The 20460-nt window shown below is 44.6% G+C and overlaps 1 protein-coding gene across 1 annotated transcript; it reads left to right on the top strand.

Moving 5' to 3' along the window:
* Positions 1-143: 143 nt before the first annotated feature.
* On the top strand, positions 144-18991 carry LOC124025725 (DNA replication licensing factor mcm2). The gene is made up of 16 exons (XM_046339064.1): positions 144-204; positions 1126-1316; positions 1502-1665; positions 1835-1959; positions 2549-2687; positions 5694-5913; positions 6163-6370; positions 6576-6710; positions 9867-10058; positions 11675-11768; positions 11991-12241; positions 12620-12859; positions 13013-13255; positions 13528-13710; positions 16075-16230; positions 17897-18991. Exons 1-16 carry the CDS (start codon positions 199-201, stop codon positions 18005-18007), a joined length of 2658 nt encoding a protein of 885 aa, XP_046195020.1. The 5' UTR covers positions 144-198; the 3' UTR covers positions 18008-18991.
* Positions 18992-20460: the final 1469 nt, after the last annotated feature.

Genomic DNA, 20460 nt, shown 5'->3' with positions numbered 1-20460 from the left:
TTTACATTATATTGACCTATCACAGAGTACTCTTTTTGCTCCGACCAATCATGATGCTGCTCTTTGGTACCTTTATTACATATTCATGATATTTCGCGCGTTTTGTATATCACGTGATGATTTCGCGGGAAAAGTAAGTGATAAAAATAAATAAAGACCTTTTGCGTGGCAGCAGTAGAGACAAGCAAGCACGAAATAATGGCGGTGAGTGATTATGATCAAAATCGGCGATATATTCACCTTATGTTTCAACATATTTCTTATTTGACAGAGAGTTGATTGTTTATTTCACGTTTATCTATTCCACTTGCTCTGGCAATTGTAAACATGTTTCCCATGTCAATAAAGCCCATTGCATTGAAAGTTGTTTATGTTCCTTGATTAATTATCTGAGGATTTCTGTTCGTTCGTGATGTCTTTTGCTCGCCAGTCAAAGTTGAGAAAGTTTTAGGAATCGACTCACGTTGTCTGGGACAGACCACTCATGTGCTGGTTAACGTTATATCCATAATTGTATTAATCTTCATTAGTTCGCTAGCTAGTCAGACATGAAACTGATCTAAAATCTGTAGTTAATCGTTTATATTATATATTCATTGCCATGTAACGGTAACTAAATTACACAAAACATGTGATCTGCATGGCTTCTATTGTTAGCCAGGTAGCAAAAGTGTGCCATTTTGTCAGCCATCATAGCTAGGCACATCATTGTCACGATGAAAGTTAGCTGCTAAGAGCGTTGGGCCAGAAAGGTCGCTGGTTCGAATCCCGAAGCCGATCAGGTGAAAAATCTGTCACGTGCCCTTGAGTAAGGCACTTAACCCTAATTGCTCCTGTAAATCGCCCTGGATAAGAACGTCTGCTAAATGACTAATTTTAAATGCAACAATAAATTACTGTTAACGTTAGCTAGCTGGCTAGTAAACTGCTTTCCACAGTTTTGAGTTTTTGTTCACCATCTTTAAGGAATAGGTATATTAATCTTAGCTAGCAAGCTATCTAGCACTTAACTATGTGTGTTGAGACAATAGCTGGACTCTGTAATATATGAAATGCAACGTCTGTAGCAAATGTAACAATGCAAAAATACATCTGACTTGACTGCTTGTCTTTTTCCGTTGTCAGGATTCATCTGAGTCATTTCACATGGCAACCAGCCCCAGCAGATTCTCCAGGCGGGGGGAACTGACCTCCAGCCCCGGGAGAGACTTGCCCCCCTTTGAGGATGAGTCTGAGGGGCTCCTGGGTGAAGGAACTCTGCCTGGGGAGGAGGATGAGGGAGATGGGGAGGAACTGATTGGAGATGCAATGGAGAGGTAAGTGAAGGAGGGGAGAGGAAGGTGTTCAGACCCTGTAGTCTTGTACTGTAGTGCTTTACGTGTAGTGTTTTCAGGTTATATCTATGTTATCGCATGTTTACTAAGCACTTATACCACAAATTATATAGGTTTATAATACAATATGATTTACTTATACACTCTTCCCATCCCTCCCCATGCAGAGACTACCGAGCCATTCCTGAGCTGGACAGGTATGAGGTGGAGGGTCTGGATCTTGATGAGGAGCTGTCGGAGCTGTCTCCTGGAGCCAGGGCTGCTGCTGAGGACGCTATGAGGAGGAGAGACCGGGAGCAGGGAGGCAGGCTGAGGAGAGGACTGCTGTATGGTGAGCAGTTCTCTTTTTCATAGTCTGTTATATATTTTCTGACTATAAGATTAGTTGTTCTACTCTTAGATAGTGTGATTGAAATGACACACAATGGTCAGTTTTTAAGAAACTCCTCATCACCTTTCAACTCTCCACCTCCTCATCACTTTCCTCTTCCTTCTAACAGACAGTGAGGATGAGGATGAAGAGCGCCCGGCCCGGAGGCGTCGCCTGGCGGAGCGGGCTGCAGAGGGCACTGGGGTGGACGATGAGGAAATGATCGAGAGCATCGAGAACCTAGAGGACATGAAGGTAATAAAATATTTATTATATTCATTCATATTATTGATTTATTTTTCTGTGAAGTCCACTGTATTTTTACCTACCTTACCTTGTACAACACAACACGTGCTATACAAATGGTTTATGGATTAATTGGTTGATGGATGGATGGATTAATTGGTGGATGGATGGATTAATTGGTGGATGGATGGATTAATTGGTGGATGGATGGATTAATTGGTGGATGGATGGATTAATTGGTGGATGGATGGATTAATTGGTGGATGGATGGATTAATTGGTTGGTGGATGGATGGATTAATTGGTTGGTGGATGGATGGATTAATTGGTTGGTGGGTGGATGGATTAATTGGTTGGTGGATGGATGGATTAATTGGTTGGTGGATGGATTAATTGGTTGGTGGATGGATGGATGTATTGGTTGATGGATGGATTAATTGATTGATGGATGGATTATTTGATTGATGGATGGATTATTTGGTTGGTGGATGTATTGATGGATGGATTAATTGGTGGATGGATGGATTCATTGATTGGTGGATGTATTGATGACTGGATTAATTGGTTGGTGGATGTATTGATTGATTGATTGCTTGCAGGGCCACTCTGTCAGGGAGTGGGTGGTCATGGCCGCGCCACGTCTGGAGATCTACCACCGCTTTAAGAACTTCCTGCGCACCCACGTAGATGAGAATGGGCACAACGTCTTCAAGGAGAAGATCAGTGACATGTGCAAAGGTACATACAAACAAACAAACAAACAAAAAAAAATATATATATATATATGAGGACACCTTCAAATGAGTTGATTCGGCTTTTTCAGCCACACCTGTTGCTGACAGGTGTATAAAATCGAGCATACAGCCATGCAATCTCCATAGACAAACATTGGCAGCAGAACGGCCTTACTGAAGAGCTCAGTGACTTTCAATGTGACACAGTCATAGGATTCCACCTTTCCAACAAGTCCGTTTTCAAATCTCTTTCCTACTAGAGCTGCATCAACTGTAAGTGACAACTGTAAGTGTTTATTATTGTGAAGTGGAAATGTCTAGGAGCAACAATGGCTCAGCCGCTAAGTGGTAGGCCACACAAGCTCACAGAACGGGAGTGCTGAAGTGTGTAAAATTTGTCTGTCCTCGGTTACAACACTCACACCTGAGTTCCAAACTGCCTCTGGAAACAACGTCAGCACAAGAAAGGTTTGTCGGGAGCGTCATGACATGGGTTTCCATGGCCGAGCAGCCACACACAAGCCTAAAATCACCATGTGCAATGCCAAGCGTCGACTGGAGTGGTGTAAAGCTCGCCTCCATTGGACTCTGGAGCAGAGGAAACTCGTTCTCTGGAGTGATGAATCACACTTCACCATTTGGCAGTCTGATGAACGAATCTGGGTTTGGTGGATCCAAGGAGAATGCCACCTGCCCAAATGCCTAGTGCCAACTGTACATTTTAATGGAGGAGGAATAATGGTCTTTGTGGTATTTATTTTTTTAATGTTTCGGGCTGGGCCCCTTAGTTCCAGTGAAGGGAAATACAATGGCATTCTAGATGATTCTGTGCTTCCAACTTCATGGCAACAGTTTGAGGAAGGCCCTTTCCTGTGTCAGCATAATAATGCCCCGTGCACAAGGTGAGGTCCATACAAAAATGGTTTCTCGATCAGTGTGAAAGAACTTGATTAGCCTGCACAGAGCACTGACCTCAACTCCATCAAACACCATTGCGATGAATTGGAACGCTGACTGTGAGCCAGGCATAATCGCCTAACATCAGTGCCCAACCTCACTATAATGCTCTTGTGGTTGAATGGAAGCAATGTTCCAACATCTAGTGGAAAGCCTTCCCAGAAGAGTGGAGGCTGTTATAGCAGCAATGTTCCAACATCTAGTGGAAAGCCTTCCCAGAAGAGTGGAGGCTGTTATAGCAGCAATGTTCCAACATCTAGTGGAAAGCCTTCCCGGAAGAGTGGAGGCTGTTATAGCAGCAATGTTCCAACATGTAGCGGAAAGCCTTCCCAGAAGAGTAGAGGCTGTTATAGCAGCAATGTTCCAACATCTAGTGGAAAGCCTTCCCAGAAGAGTGGAGGCTGGTATAGCAGAAAAGGGGGGGACCAACTCCATATTAATGCTAAATATTTCAGAATGAGATGTTCGCCGAGCAGGTGTCCACATACTTTTGGTCGTGTAGTGTATTCGTATCAGGAGCTTTTGTTAGGTCTGTTCTGAAGTCGGACTGCAGAGTCACAAGGTGACTTGTAATTTTCAGTATCTATAGTAGCGCTGGTAATTGCCAGGGACCTCACAATACAATGTCATAATACGTAGGTGCCGATCCTATATGTATGGCTATTCTCACCATTCTATATGTATGGCTATTCTCACCATTCTATATGTATGGCTATTCTCACCATTCTATATGTATGGCTATTCTCACCATTCTATATGTATGGCTATTCTCACCATTCTATATGTATGGCTATTCTCACCATTCTATATGTATGGCTATTCTCACCATTCTATATGTATGGCTATTCTCACCATTCTATATGTATGGCTATTCTCACCATTCTATATGTATGGCTATTCTCACCATTCTATATGTATGGCTATTCTCACCATTCTATATGTATGGCTATTCTCACCATCCTATATGTATGGCTATTCTCACCATTCTATATGTATGGCTATTCTCACCATCCTATATGTATGGCTATTCTCACCATTCTATATGTATGGCTATTCTCACCATTCTATATGTATGGCTATTCTCACCATTCTATATGTATGGCTATTCTCACCATTCTATATGTATGGCTATTCTCACCATTCTATATGTATGGCTATTCTCACCATTCTATATGTATGGCTATTCTCACCATTCTATATGTATGGCTATTCTCACCATTCTATATGTATGGCTATTCTCACCATTCTATATGTATGGCTATTCTCACCATTCTATATGTATGGCTATTCTCACCATTCTATATGTATGGCTATTCTCACCATTCTATATGTATGGCTATTCTCACCATTCTATATGTATGGCTATTCTCACCATTCTATATGTATGGCTATTCTCACCATTCTATATGTATGGCTATTCTCACCATTCTATATGTATGGCTATTCTCACCATTCTATATGTATGGCTATTCTCACCATTCTATATGTATGGCTATTCTCACCATTCTATATGTATGGCTATTCTCACCATTCTATATGTATGGCTATTCTCACCATTCTATATGTATGGCTATTCTCACCATTCTATATGTATGGCTATTCTCACCATTCTATATGTATGGCTATTCTCACCATTCTATATGTATGGCTATTCTCACCATTCTATATGTATGGCTATTCTCACCATTCTATATGTATGGCTATTCTCACCATTCTATATGTATGGCTATTCTCACCATCCTATATGTATGGCTATTCTCACCATCCTATATGTATGGCTATTTGATGTTCCTAACATTGCTCGCCTATACCTCTGCTGCAGAGAGACGAGAGCCATGAGAACTAGTTTTGATCAGTGGATCGGGGGAAGTGCTGAAAACCATGTTGGCTCACTATTTTAAAGAGGCTAGAGAACAAACTATATGAACTACAACATTAGAGATTCTACACCTACTTGAATTGATCTTTGAAATGTGTTGACCTTGACTGTCTAAAGGTTCACGGTCTCGACGATAGACTACATTACTGATGTGTTTGATCCAACCCCATCCAGAGAACAAGGAGAGTCTGGTGGTGAACTACGAGGACCTAGCAGCCAGGGAGCACGTCCTGGCCTACTTCCTGCCCGAGGCGCCTACTGAGATGCTGAAGATATTTGACGAGGCAGCCAAGGAGGTAGTCCTGGCCATGTATCCAAAATACGACCGCATCGCTCAGGAGATCCACGTCAGGATCTGCAACCTGCCCCTCGTGGAGGAGCTGAGATCCCTCAGGTTAATACTGATCACGTCTTCCATGATTTGTTTTTAAAAAGTAGACTCCACGATTACAAATTTAGCATTAGTAGATCAGGCCCGACTTTTGCAATAACAACAGAGCGAGAGGCTCGTCTCCTCTACAGTTGTCACAGAGCTACAACGTTGCAGTAGAGTTGAGGGAACTCACATACACACAGGCTGATACTGAGCCTCTCATCACTTCCTCTCTGTAGGATTAATATGAATGCTGTTTCTCCTCTCCAGACAACTCCACCTGAACCAGTTGATCCGTACCAGTGGAGTGGTGACCTGCTGTACAGGTGTCCTACCTCAGCTGGGAATGGTCAAGTACAACTGTAACAAGTGTAACTTCATCCTGGGGCCGTTCTTCCAGTCCCAGAACCAGGAAGTGAAGCCAGGTTCCTGCCCTGAGTGCCAGTCTTTCGGCCCCTTCGACATTAATATGGAGTTGGTGAGTCAGTCGACCAATAGAAAACTCTAAAAAAGGTTAGAAACATGAGTGCACCAATAAAAATAGTATCTAATAAGGCTGAACCAGGAAGGGAAGTCGGGCTTCTGCCCTCAGCGCCACGGCGGATTCTTCACCAGAGTGTGAAGGCTGAGGGGCTGACTAATAGATAGACTAGGCAAGTAATACATTTTTTTTTTTTTATCAGACTGTGTACCAGAACTACCAGCGAATCACCATCCAGGAGAGCCCTGGGAAGATCGCCGCTGGCCGCCTCCCACGCTCCAAAGATGCCATCCTGTTGGCTGACCTGGTGGACCAATGCAAACCTGGAGACGAAATAGTGAGTTTGACTCCTAACAGAACTAATCTCTCTAATTCTCAACACTGTAGGGCTCTGTAACATTGTCTGCTTGTGGGATGTACGGGGCTGTGAGACAAACGACGCATGTCATTGCATCAAGTATTATTTTAGTAGGTACTTGATGAATGCGAGGCCATTCTGAACAGCCATGTTTTTTACTTTTATTTTCTCATCCCAGCAACATGTCTGGAGTTAACATTCTAGATCCTTCTTGTCAAAGAGAATGTTAACATTCTAGATCCTTCTTGTCAAAGAGAATGTTAACATTCTAGATCCTTCTTGTCAAAGAGAATGTTAACATTCTAGATCCTTCTTGTCAAAGAGAATGTTAACATTCTAGAGCCTTCTTGTCAAAGAGAATGTTAACATTCTAGAGCCTTCTTGTCAAAGAGAATGTTAACATTCTAGAGCACATATGTCAGAGTCAAGGCCCGCGGGCCACATCCGGCCCGCGAGAAGGTTTTTTACGGCCCCTGGGATGATCTTGATTTATTATTAGAACCGGCCCGCAGACCGCAGCAAGCCGGCAGCCCGCAGATCTTTTACACGCACCAATACTACATTTCCCACAATGCAACGGTGACGCACCGAGCAGTAGGCTGCTTCATTTCAATATTTATTGGCACAGCAGTTGTCAGCATCACAGTAAAATTAACTTTCAGATACCCATCAAAAATGGCAAAACGGAAGGTGGACACTGAGAACCGGGGGTTTCAAACAAGGTGGGAGTCGGAGTATTTGTTCACGGAGGTAGCTGGAAAACCTGTGTCTTCTGTGTGGAGAAAGTGTGGCGGTACTGAAAGAGTATAATCTGAGACGACATTATGAAACGAAACACGCGGACAAAAACAAGAATATGGACATGGAACAAAGGCTACAAAAGGCAGAGGAATTAAAACGAGGCCTCAAATCTCGACAGGCTCTGTTCAAAAAAGCCAAATCACAAGGCCAGGCTGCTGTCAAGGCCAGTTTTATTTTGGCAGAAGAGATCGCTAAATCAGCCCGGCCATTTACGGAGGGGGATTTCATCAAAAACTGCATGATTAAAGTTTGTGACGAAGTTTGCCCAGAAAAAAGGCAACTCTTTTTAAATGTGAGTCTGAGCAGAAACACCATTGCCGAGAGAGTAGACCAGTTGTCCATCAATCTAAAAGAGCAGCTTGTGAAAAAGGGAAAAGATTTCATTGCATATTCCTTGGCTGTGGATGAGAGCACCGACATTTCTGACATTGCCCAGTTGTCAATTTTCATCCGCGGAGTGGACTCCAGCCTAAGCGTGACAGAGGAGTTTTTGGCTTTACGTCCTATGCATGGCACAACTACGGGGCATGATTTGTATGAAGAGGTGTCAAGATGTGTAAATGAGATGGAGCTGCCTTGGGAAAAACTCGTGGGTTTGACAACCGACGGAGCACCTGCGATGTGTGGACACAGGAGCGGACTGGTGGTTAAGATACGGGAAAAGATGCAAGAGGAAAACGCGACAGGTGAGCTGACAGCTTATCATTGTATCATACACCAGGAAGCGTTGTGCGGTAAAGCCTTGAAAATGGAGCATGTAATGAGCATCATCACGCGCACAGTTAACTTTATCAGAGCCAAAGGTTTGAATCACCGCCAGTTCAAGGCATTTCTGACGGAGTTAGAAACGGAGCATGGTGATTTGCCTTATCACACAGAGGTGCGATGGCTAAGCCAGGGAAAGGTGCTTCAAAGATGTTTCGAGCTTCGTGAGGAGATTTGTCTGTTCTTGGACAGCAAAGGGAAAGACACAACACAACTCCGAGACGAAATGTTTCTGTGTGAAATGGCTTTTCTGTGTGACATTACGAGTCATCTGAATGCAATGAACTTGCAGCTGCAGGGTCGGGATCGTGTCATCTCTGATATGTACAGTACAGTGAAGGCATTTAAAACCAAACTGACTCTGTGGGAGACGCAGATGCGGAAAGAAAATTTGAGCCACTTTCCCAGCTGCCAGACCATGAAAGAGAAGCTCTCTACCAGTGCGTTCCCGAGCGCACAGTTGGCTGATAAAATAGGTATGCTTGCCGCTGACTTTCGACGCCGATTTGCTGACTTTGAAGCACAAAAAAGCAGGTTGGAACTGCTCGGTAACCCATTTGCTGTTGACGTGGAAAGCTCACCACCAAACCTCCAAATGGAGTTGATTGACCTCCAATGCAATGATGCACTGAGGGCAAAATATGCGGCAGTGGGTGCTGCGGAGTTCGCCCGTTTCCTCCCCGACACAATGCCCCAGCTGCGCATCCAGGCTGCTCAAACGTTGTCTATGTTTGGCAGCACATACCTGTGTGAACAACTGTTTTCTTTGATGAACTTGAACAAAACATCACACAGAAGTCGACTTACTGCTGAACACCTCCACTCAATTCTGAGGATTTCCTCAGCTCAGAGCCTTACCCCGAACATTGATGAACTTGTGGAAAAGATGGGACACCACCAAGTATCACCCTCAACCTCAAACAAGTGAACATTACTGTGCAATCACATATTTAGAGTTTTTACTCAGTTCAAGTTTAAAAGTTAAATATTTGTTTTCACTGCATGTTACTTCTCCTTAAACAAAGTGTTGTTTTTGATTAATAGATTTTTGCACTTTATTTTATTGTATTTCAATCCAATTATATTTTAAAAATATTTCAGTTGAGTGGATGATAGAAAATTGCTATTGTTTTTTTCTTTGAAGTAAATTTAGCCCACTTTTGCTAAAATAGAAAATATAGGCTACTGATGGTGCCTTGAATACCGGTTTCTTTCATTTAATGTTCATGTTATGGGGATTTTTATATAAAGGAAATTTGTCTTTTGTGTCTGAAAATTAAAGATTACTGACAGAGCCATAAGAAAATATTGCTTTATTTATCTGATCATATTGGAATATATTTGTTAGGTTTTCAGTAGGTTCAATTAGGTTCACTAGACTATATGCGTCATTTAAAAAATTTCAATGAACATTCGAACAGTCCGGCCCTCGGCTTGTAGCTAAATTTTTTATTTGGCCCTCCGTCCATTTGACTTTGACACCCCTGTTCTAGAGCCTTCTTGTCAAAGAGAAGGTTGAGTTAATAACCTAGCTAGCTGGTCGTAATAATAACTGCTCTTTTCCTCCAGGAACTGACAGGGATCTACAACAACAACTATGACGGCTCTCTGAACATGGCCAACGGCTTCCCAGTGTTCGCTACGGTCATCATGGCCAATCATATCGCTCGGAGAGACAACAAAGTGGCCGTGGCTGAGCTCACTGATGAGGACATCAAGGCCATCGTGGCGCTGTCCAAGGACGAGCGCATCGGCGAGAGGGTAAGTTAGTAACACCTACTGGTAAACTGTCAGATCACGAGCACATCAGAGAGAGACTCCATTAGGAGGGACTTTGCTGGTGTCGACGTCAGACCACGAGCACCTCGGAAAGAGGGTACGGTAGGGGGGTGGACCCTGCTGGTACGGTAGGGGGTGGACCCTGCTGGTACGGTAGGGGGTGGACCCTGCTGGTACGGTGGGGGGGTGGACCCTGCTGGTACGGTAGGGGGTGGGGGTACGGTGGGGGGTGGACCCTGGACCCCTGCTGGTACGGTGGGGGGTGGGGGGGTGGGGGGGTGGACCCTGCTGGTACGGTGGGGGGTGGACCCTGCTGGTGGTGGGGGGTGGACCCTGCTGGTACGGTGGGGGGGGTGGACCCTGCTGGTCACAAGTCCTTCAGTCTTTTTCTTTTTTTTTGATGTATGGTTTATTTAATAACAGATACAAGCCCATTGACATACTGTGGAAACAATTATTAATGGCTTGTGGCACAATATACACTGAATGGACAAAACAATAGGAACACCTTCCCCCCTTAAGTTTTAGATGCACTATTGTAAAGTGACTGTTCCACTGGATGTCATAAGGTGAATGCACCAATTTGTAAGTCGCTCTGGATAAGAGCGTCTGCTAAATGACTTAAATGTAATGTAAATGTAATATTAATTTGCACCCCATTCTGTTTTGCCCTCAGAACAGCCTCAATTCATCAGGGCATTGTATTTAAAGTGTTCCACAGGATGCTGGCCCATGTTGACTCCAATGCTTCCCACTGTTGTGTCAAGTTGGCTGGATGTCCTTTGGGTGGTGGACCATTCTTGATACACACGGGAAACTGTTGAGTGTGGAAAAACCCAGCCGCGTTGCAGTTCTTGTCACAAACCGTTGTCCCTACTACCATGCCCTGTTCAAATGCACCTAAATATTTAGTCTTGTCCATTCACCCTCTGAATGGCCACATACACAATCCATGTATCAAGACTTAAAAATCCTTCTTTAACCCGTCTCCTCCCCTTCATCTACACTGATGGGTGATCATAGCTTTCACCTGGTCTCAGTGTCTAAAGCAAATGTTAATTGTCAATATCTGTAGATTGGCTTTTAGTCATATTTTCTTTCGTCTCATCCGCCACCGGTCCACCCTGTTCACCCCCCCTGCCGGTCCACCCTGTTCACCCCCCCTGCCGGTCCACCCTGTTCACCCCCCCGCCGGTCCACCCTGTTCACCCCCCGCCGGTCCACCCTGTTCACCCCCCTGCCGGTCCACCCTGTTCCACCCTGTTCACCCCCCCTGCCGGTCCACCCTGTTCACCCCCCCCTGCTCCACCCTGTTCACGGTCCACCCTGTTCACCCCCTGCCGGTCCACCCTGTTCACCCCCTGCCGGTCCACCCTGTTCACCCCCTGCCGGTCCACCCTGTTCACCCCCCGGTGCCGGTCCACCCTGTTCACCCCCCTGCCGGTCCACCCTGTTCACCCCCTCCGGTCCACCCTGCCGGGTCCACCCTGTTCACCCCCCACCGGGCCACCCTGTTCACCCCCCCGCCGGTCCACCCTGTTCATCCCCTACCGTTTACACCCTGTTCATCCCCTGGTCTGTCTCCCGTCTCTCTGCAGGTCTTTGCCAGTGTCGGCCCCTCCATCTACGGCCATGAAGACATCAAGAGAGGCTTGGCTCTGGCTCTGTTTGGCGGAGAGCCCAAGAACCCAGGTTGGTGAACCATTCAACATCAGCGGTAGCCAACGCTCCTCCTGGAGAACAAACTTCCTTTAAACTGAGTTGGCTGTTTGATAAAATAAAAAAGCATTTTCAGTAGCTTTTTTGAATGAGGGCCACCCTGGTTGGCTGTTCAACCCTCTGCTATGATGCTTCTATCATCTATCATTTATCCTTCCTCAGTTCTGGGCTCTTACCTTTCCCTCTTTTCTCCAGGTGGGAAGCACAAGGTGCGCGGTGACCTCAACGTGCTCCTGTGCGGTGACCCCGGTACGGCCAAGTCCCAGTTCTTGAAGTACGTTGAGAAGGTGGCCAGCAGAGCGGTGTTCACCACAGGCCAGGGAGCCTCCGCAGTGGGCCTGACCGCCTACGTACAGAGACACCCGGTCACCAGGGAGTGGACCCTGGAGGCTGGAGCCCTGGTGTTAGCAGACAGAGGGGTCTGTCTCATCGACGAGTTTGACAAGGTGAGAGGGAGAAAGGGTTGATATGATGGGAGAGGGGGATTTGGGTTAGACTAAGAATCTAGAGGCTAGGACCCCAGTGTTAATGGACAGAGGGCTCTGTCTCATCGACTTTAAGGTGTGGGGGGGGGGGGGGTGGTTACGGTTGTTATGGTGTGGGTTAGACTTGAGAGACCAAGTATAGTATATTTCCAGACACATTCAAAGTAAAGGATTTGTTCATTTAAAGCTGTTCAGTGCCTTGTGCAGGGCCATGAGTATTTTCAGGTCAGGAAGATCTCCTAACAATAACATGGAAGTGTAGGAAGTGTAGGTTTTCCTATCTGTCACCCCTGTCCCCCTCCTGTAGACTGCAGTGCTCAACATATCTCTCCTCTCCAGATGAACGATGCAGACAGGACCAGTATCCATGAGGCCATGGAACAACAGAGCATCTCCATCTCCAAGGCTGGCATCGTCACCTCGCTCCAGGCACGCTGTACTATCATCGCTGCTGCCAACCCTATCGGTGGTCGCTACGACCCATCTCTGACCTTCTCTGAGAACGTGGATCTGACCGAGCCCATCGTGTCTCGTTTTGACATCCTGTGTGTAGTCAGAGATACTGTAGACCCAGTGCAGGTAAAGACTATTGGCCAACTTCTCAGCTTTCTGTTGTTGTTATCTCATCATCCCTGTAATGAGATGACCGGATGTTTTCGTTAGCTGATTGAATTGACACTTGTTCTTTGCAGTATTGCAACCTTCTAACTTGTCTTTGTCTCTCATTTACAGGATGAGATGCTGGCTCGTTTCGTGGTGGGAAGCCACATCAAGCATCACCCCAGCAACAAGGAGGGTGGCATGGCTGGTTTGGAGGAGGTGGTTCTGCCCAACACCACAGACGTGCCTCCTATCCCCCAGGAGCTGCTGAGGAAATACATCATGTACTCCAAGGAAAGGGTCCGGCCCAAACTCAACCAGATGGACCAGGATAAAGTGGCTCGCATCTACAGCGACCTGCGCAAAGAGTCCATGGTGAGTGTGTCACAACCGGTGGTCCGAGCCCTCGGCCGGTAAGACCGTAAGCTAGCTAGCTGAGCTAAAGCCTGGGGAGATGATGCAAGGCCCTTAGCTGGCATCGGTCGATTTCATGTTTTAATTTACTTTCTGAGTTGATGCCGAACCTGAAACGAATGAAACTGATACTTTTAACATGTTGTATTTTACCCTTGAGGGGGGTCGTGACCTTCATATGTCCAAACTGTCTACTGTCGATAACAATTGAAAAACTTAATGTGTCTGTGTAGGCGACAGGCAGCATCCCCATCACGGTGCGTCACATCGAGTCTATGATCCGCATGGCGGAGGCCCACGCCAGGATGCACCTCCGAGACTACGTAGTGGAGGACGACGTCAACATGGCCATCCGAGTCATGCTGGAGAGCTTCATCGACACTCAGAAGTTCAGCGTCATGAGGAGCATGAGGAAGGTATAAGCCCCTGGGAATGCGCTAGACTATTCGTGGTTCGTGTTCACTAGAGCAAATTGTAGCAAAGCGTTTTGCAGTGGAAAAGGGTCATGTGTTCTTCTAGTTCTGTGAAGGGGAAGATGGTGCAGGACGGAGGAAAAGCCCAACATACATTTGTCTCCACTTAAGTGGTCATACACTATTAATATAGAAGTGTTGGACTGTCTGTCACAACAAGGTGAATACAGTATGTCTAACACTGGTTCCTGGTCCTCTTGATGTGACCTGGCACTCAGACGAGATGACAAACTGCTGCTTTTAATTCTGAAACTAATTCGGACCTGCCAACATGTAAGCATTTTGCGTATCAACTATGCAATTCTCTGTCCGGGTACGAGATCCGAGTTAAAAGTATGCAGAAATTAATAGGGCCTGATTTTGTATTTTTATTACATTTAAAAAAATGAATCCACTGAGTAAATCTCACATCCCGATTCTCGAACTGCAACGCACAGACATGTACGGAGTTTGTGTCAACGGACATGGAGATGAATACATCATTATTGGACATAGCTGCCCAGTGTCTGCCCCTCCTGTTTGTTGTGAAGCTGAGCTTGCAGACTGTCAGGACAAATCCCTTTTCGACTCCTGTGTGTTGTGGAAAGGTGAACACTAATTGTTTCAAGCTAATGTCAGAGAACATAAGATGGACATTCAGTGGGCTCTGAAGGGCCAGCAGTTCACTCACATTTTGCTATTGAAAGAAATTAAATGGAAATATGAAAAATAACTGGTCGCGTTTGTGGGATTTAATTTGTACACATTTAATTCTTCATCCCAGTAGTTGTATTTTCCATTTAACATTACGAGGATCTGATAGACGGTAACTCATTTTGATCCATGTCACAAATGTCATCAAAAATAAATATAAACCTCTTGTCATTAAATGGAGTCGGTGAGTTTAGAAGACGGCGCGATGAAGAATGAACGAGTGTCCGGTATTAGTTATAATGCTTCTAAAATGCCTTGGCACTAGATTTGAGATTGTATCAATTAAAAAAATCTGAAATGATATTTGCGCTGCAAAGAAATACAATGAGCACCTTTTACATAGGCTGAAACACTGGACTCTTCTAGCAGTCAGATTCTCTTTACGGTAGCCTACTGAACAGCGGTCAAATTCTCTTTACGGTAGCCTACTGAACAGTGGTCAGATTCTCTTTACGGTAGCCTACTGAACAGTGGTCAGATTCTCTTTACGGTAGCCTACTGAACAGTGGTCAGATTCTCTTTACGGTAGCCTACTGAACAGTGGTCAGATTCTCTTTACGGTAGCCTACTGAACAGCGGTCAAATTCTCTTTACGGTAGCCTACTGAACAGTGGTCAGATTCTCTTTACGGTAGCCTACCTACTGAACAGTGGTCAGATTCTCTTTACGGTAGCCTACTGAACAGTGGTCAGATTCTCTTTACAGTGGTAGCCTACTGAACAGTGGTCAGATTCTCTTTACGGTAGCCTACTGAACAGTGGTCAGATTCTCTTTACGGTAGCCTACTGAACAGTGGTCAGATTCTCTTTACGGTAGCCTACTGAACAGTGGTCAGATTCTCTTTACGGTAGCCTACTGAACAGTGGTCAGATTCTCTTTACGGTAGCCTACTGAACAGTGGTCAGATTCTCTTTACGGTAGCCTACTGAACAGCGGTCAGATTCTCTTTACGGTAGCCTACTGAACAGCGGTCAGATTCTCTTTACGGTAGCCTACTGAACAGCGGTCAGATTCTCTTTACGGTAGCCTACTGAACAGCGGTCAGATTCTCTTTACGGTAGCCTACTGAACAGTGGTCAGATTCTCTTTACGGTAGCCTACTGAACAGTGGTCAGATTCTCTTTACGGTAGCCTACTGGACAGTGGTCAGATTCTCTTTACGGTAGCCTACTGGACAGTGGTCAGATTCTCTTTACGGTAGCCTACTGGACAGCGGTCAGATTCTCTTTACGGTAGCCTACTGGACAGCGGTCAGATTCTCTTTACGGTAGCCTACTGGACAGCGGTCAGATTCTCTTTACGGTAGCCTACTGGACAGCGGTCAGATTCTCTTTACGGTAGCCTACTGGACAGTGGTCAGATTCCCTTTACGGTAGCCTGACTCCTACCATAGGTGTAAATGGAATGCTGTCAAAGTATTGCAACATTTTGCAAGACTTGATTTAGTACAATTCTACAATTGCGATCACTCACAAACAGCATGTGCACGAGGGGCGGGGGCAGAATCTCAATTCCGCGCGTGTTGAATCTCAAATTTGCTGCATGCGTCTGGCACTCTAAAAGGTTGGACAGGGTTACCAGGTCTGCTAAACTTATCCCTTGTTTCCTCTCTAGACGTTTGCCCGTTACCTGGCGTTCAGAAAAGACAACAATGAGTTGCTGCTGTTCATCCTGAAGCAGCTGGTGTCAGAGCAGGTGGCGTATCAGAGGAACCGGTACGGAGCACAGCAGGACACCATCGAGATCCCAGAGAAAGACCTGGTGGACAAGGTAATGAGCTGTTAGTCATGAAGCTGGTGTCTTAATGAATGGTGTAAAATGTATTCCTTTCATTTCTACTGTAATGTACTATACCGAGCTGCTAACCATAGCGCAATCTCAATCTGAGATTCTAGCAAGATGCTAACAGCGTCAGCACCATGGTAGTAGGATTCAGTCTTAGTCCTGCATTGAAGCTTTGCCTGTTTGATGGTTCGTCTGAGGGCATGGCGGGATTTCATATAAGTGTCCCGCTCCTTGAAAGCGTCAGCTCTACCCTTTTGCTCTGTGCAGATGTTGCCTGTAATCCTTGGCTTCTGGTTGGGATATGTACGTACAGTCACTGTGGGGACAACGTCATTGATGAAGCCGGTGACTGGAGGTGGTGTACTCCTCAATGCAATTTGATGAATCCCGTAACATATTCCAGTCTGTGCTAGCAGAACACTCCTGTAGCATCCTCGTCATCTCAACACTTCCGTATTGAGCGAGTCTGCTTCCTGCTTTAGTTTTTGTTTGTAAGCAGGAATCAGGAGGATAGAATTATGGTCAGATTTTCCAAATGAAGGGTGAGCTTTGTATTGCTTCTCTGTGTGGAGTAATGGTTGTATAGAGTAGTGTGAAGTTGCTTTCTATTTCTGTTCTTCCCCTTGGGGAAAATGTTTAATTTTGTTGTCAATGCTGATATAAACTGAACAAAAATATATAAATGCAACATTTTATATTTTGACAAGATTAAACATAATTTGGGGCTATTTGAGATCAATAGTTCCCCCATATACAGTGCATTTGGAAAGTATTCAGACCCCTTGACATTTTCAACATTTTGTTACGTTGCAGCCTTATTCTAAAATGGATTAAATTGCTTGTTTCCCTCAATCTACACACACACAATGCCCCATAATGACAAAGTGAAAACGGGTTTAGATTTTTTTACAAATAAGTATTCAGACCCTTTACTCAGTACTTTGTTGAAGCACTTTTGGCAGCAATATCAGCCTCGAGTCTTCTTGGGTCTGACGCTACAAGTTTGGCACACCTGTTTTTGGGGAGTTTCTCCCATTCTTCTCTCCAGATCCTCTCAAGTTCTGTCAGGTTGGATGGGGAGTGTTGCTGCACCGCTATTTTCTGGTCTCTCCAGAGATGTTCGATTGGGTTCAAGTCGGGGCTCTGGCTGGGCCACAAAGAGTCTTAGAGACTTGTCCCGAGGCCACTCCTGCGCTGTCTTGGCTGTGTGCTTAGGGTCGTTGTCCTGTTGGAAGGTGAACCTTCGCCCCATAAGCCACCTCAAGTCATTTTAGAGTTTGGCAGTACGTCCAACTGGCCTTACAACGCAGACATGTGTGGGCAAGCGGTTTCCTGTAAAATGAGTGCCCCCTGTTGGCTTTGTGGTTATGGAATTGCCAGACACAAGTTACTGACAACTAACACAATTTGCATTTTATCCATGACAATTTGAATGCAAAGGAATACCGTGACGAGATCCTGTTTTTTTGCGGGGGGTGGTATCTGTATTACCAGTCATGTGAAATCCACAGATTAGGGCCCAATAAATGTATTTAAATTGACTAATTTCCTCATATGAACTATAACTCAGTAACATTTTTGTTGAAATTGTTGCATTTTTCTTTTCATTCAGTATAGTTGAATTGTTCTGTTCTGTTCTCTCCTTCCCCAGGCCAGACAGATCAGCATCCACAACCTGTCAGCGTTCTATGACAGCGAAGCGTTCCGATCCAACAAGTTCTCTCACGACATGAAGAAGAAGCTGATCCTGCAGCAGTTCTAAGTCTGTCCATCTGCTGTTTCCTGGGGGGGGACTACCTACTGTGTTCTAAATGCACCCTATATAGTGCACTACGTTTGGACCTGGGACCATAGGGTAGTGCACTAGTTTTGGACCAGGGCTCACAGGGTGCTGTTTGGGGCACTCAGTCTGGATGTGTAAATATTTGTAAATATTTGTCACGCTGTTGGGAGAATTGTAATAAGTCGTAAAATGGCCAATTTTTTTAGCAATGTTACAATTAGTCTGGATTCATTGTACGACTTGTGTGACTGTAACATGTATATTTCTTCATTATGAACTTTTCAACTTTCTCATCTTGGAATACAGCTTGTGTGTTGTCAAATCAAAGTGTTTTTGTAATTTTGTGGTTTAGCTGTATTAATGTTTTTGAAAGATAAACTACAATAGTTCTGGGTTAATTTCGGTCAACCCAGAACTAAAGTATTGCTTAATTTGACTGCACCATGTACACTTAGCAAAAATAATAATAAACAGAACATGTAAAGTGTTGGTTTCATGATCTGAAATTTAAAAAACTCCCTTAAATTGTAAATTTCTCATTTTGTGCACACATTTGTTTTCCCCTGTTAGTGAGCATTCCTCCTTTGCCAAGATCATCCATCCACCTGACAGGTGTGGTCTATCAAACAGATCATTACACAGGTGCACCTTGTTGGGTCCATAAAGGTTTTGTCCACAATGCTACTGATGTCAAGTTTTGTAGGAGCGTGCAATTGGCATGCTGACTGCAGGAATGTCCACCAGAGCTGTTGCCAGAGTGAGTATTGAATGGTAATTTATCTACCATAAGCTGCCTCCTATGTTGTTTTGGAGAATTTGGCAGTATGTCCAACTGGCCTCACAACCGTAGACCACATGTAACCACGCCAACTCAGAACCCACACATCTGGCTTCACCTTTGGGATGGTCTGAGGGTGGGTGCTGAGGAGTTTTTCTGTCTAATAAAGCCCCTTTGTTAGGAAACAACTCATTCTGATTGTCTGTGCCTGGCCTTTGCCCACCCATTGCTGCACTCCTGCCCAGTCGTGTAATCCATAGATTAGGGCCTAATGAATGTATTTAAATTGACTGATTTCCTTTAATGAACTTGTACTCTGAAATATTAAAGTTGTTGCATTTTATATTTTTCTGTATATATTTACATTGTCTGTGAGGTGTTGTGGATAGTCTGTGATTTCAGGTTGGACTCAAGTCTTCTTGCTGTTATATAGTTTTCATCTGAACCAATGACTTTATGCTGACCTTCATGCATTCCAGTTCTGGTCTGGGACTGTAGAATTCAGGGATTTTTGTTGATAAATGACAATTATTGAAGCTTGTCATGTGTACTGAAGACATGGTCAGAAAGTGTATTTAGGAGGACCCAAAGTGTCATTTTCGGACAGTGTGTCACCTGCTGCCACTGCAAGCTTCAACATCTGTAGTCCTAGTGGCCTGCTGCATGTACAGCTCTATCAGCCAATCGACATTTATGGGTGTGTCGGTGACGTAGAATACAGATTGTTATAGACTCGAGTCTCGCCATTTATAAAGGCGGTTTCTTCTGGTTAAAAATCACTGCAACCAGTTTTCCATCCAACCATTCTATGCAGATTTTATTTATTTATTACTTAACCTTTATATAACTAGGCAAGTCAGTTAAGAACAAATTCTTATTTACAATGACAGCCTACACCGGGCAAAGCCGGACGACGCTGGGCCAATTGTGCTCCGCCCTATGGGACTCCCAATCACAGCCGTAGTGACATCTCTTGCACTGAAGCGCAGTGCTTTAGACCCCTGCGCCACTCGGGAGCCTGGAGTAATTAGCTGACGCATTAAAAAAGTGATTACTGGGCTGACGGAAACAGGACCATTTTACAAATGTGGAAAGAATTTGTTCGTTCAACACGGTAACTTTTTGTGTGTAAAATATATCATGCGTGAAATGGCGGTGGAAACTCTTATGTGCAAATATTGATATAATAACCATATCGAAGTCAATTATCTTGGCAGTCACGTGATGATATGTTGTGTTGTCCTCCCACTCGGGAAACCATGCAGTTTATTAGGCTACATATGAAATACGTCATGATGAACTTCACGGGTTGGTGAAAGCGCACGTGATGAGTTTGATGATCCTTTCCAATAAATATCAAGCTTCTTATTCTGGTGACATGATTGATGCTTGACTGCCATTTGACAAATAAAAATATCCATAATAGATTACCACAGTATGAGTCATAATACCCATAAAACCTAGCGGTCAAACAAGGAAATGGTTCCAATAGTTTTTCCACCATTCATTTTTCCTATAGGGGATTTTAGAAACACTTAAAACAAGGGCTGTGTTTCGTGAAGGCTTACCCTGGCGTGATATTCTAGAACCGTGTAAATCTCTCTAAGACAAGACAGCTCTTATCAATATATTCACCAGTATTTACCCCCCAAAA

The sequence above is a fragment of the Oncorhynchus gorbuscha genome, linkage group LG03 (assembly GCF_021184085.1).
Source record: "Oncorhynchus gorbuscha isolate QuinsamMale2020 ecotype Even-year linkage group LG03, OgorEven_v1.0, whole genome shotgun sequence".
NCBI lineage: Eukaryota > Metazoa > Chordata > Actinopteri > Salmoniformes > Salmonidae > Oncorhynchus > Oncorhynchus gorbuscha.
Note: the sequence above shows the minus strand (reverse complement) of the source record. Positions and strands in the feature narration are given on the sequence as shown.

What these genes read in the sequence shown, in the direction of transcription:
- LOC124025725 (XM_046339064.1), top strand. An exon ending in ACGAGCGCATCGGCGAGAGG is followed by an intron (nt 10,059 to 11,674) that starts GTAAGTTAGTAA and finishes GTCTCTCTGCAG; the next exon opens with GTCTTTGCCAGTGTCGGCCC. An exon ending in ACCTGCGCAAAGAGTCCATG is followed by an intron (nt 13,256 to 13,527) that starts GTGAGTGTGTCA and finishes GTGTCTGTGTAG; the next exon opens with GCGACAGGCAGCATCCCCAT.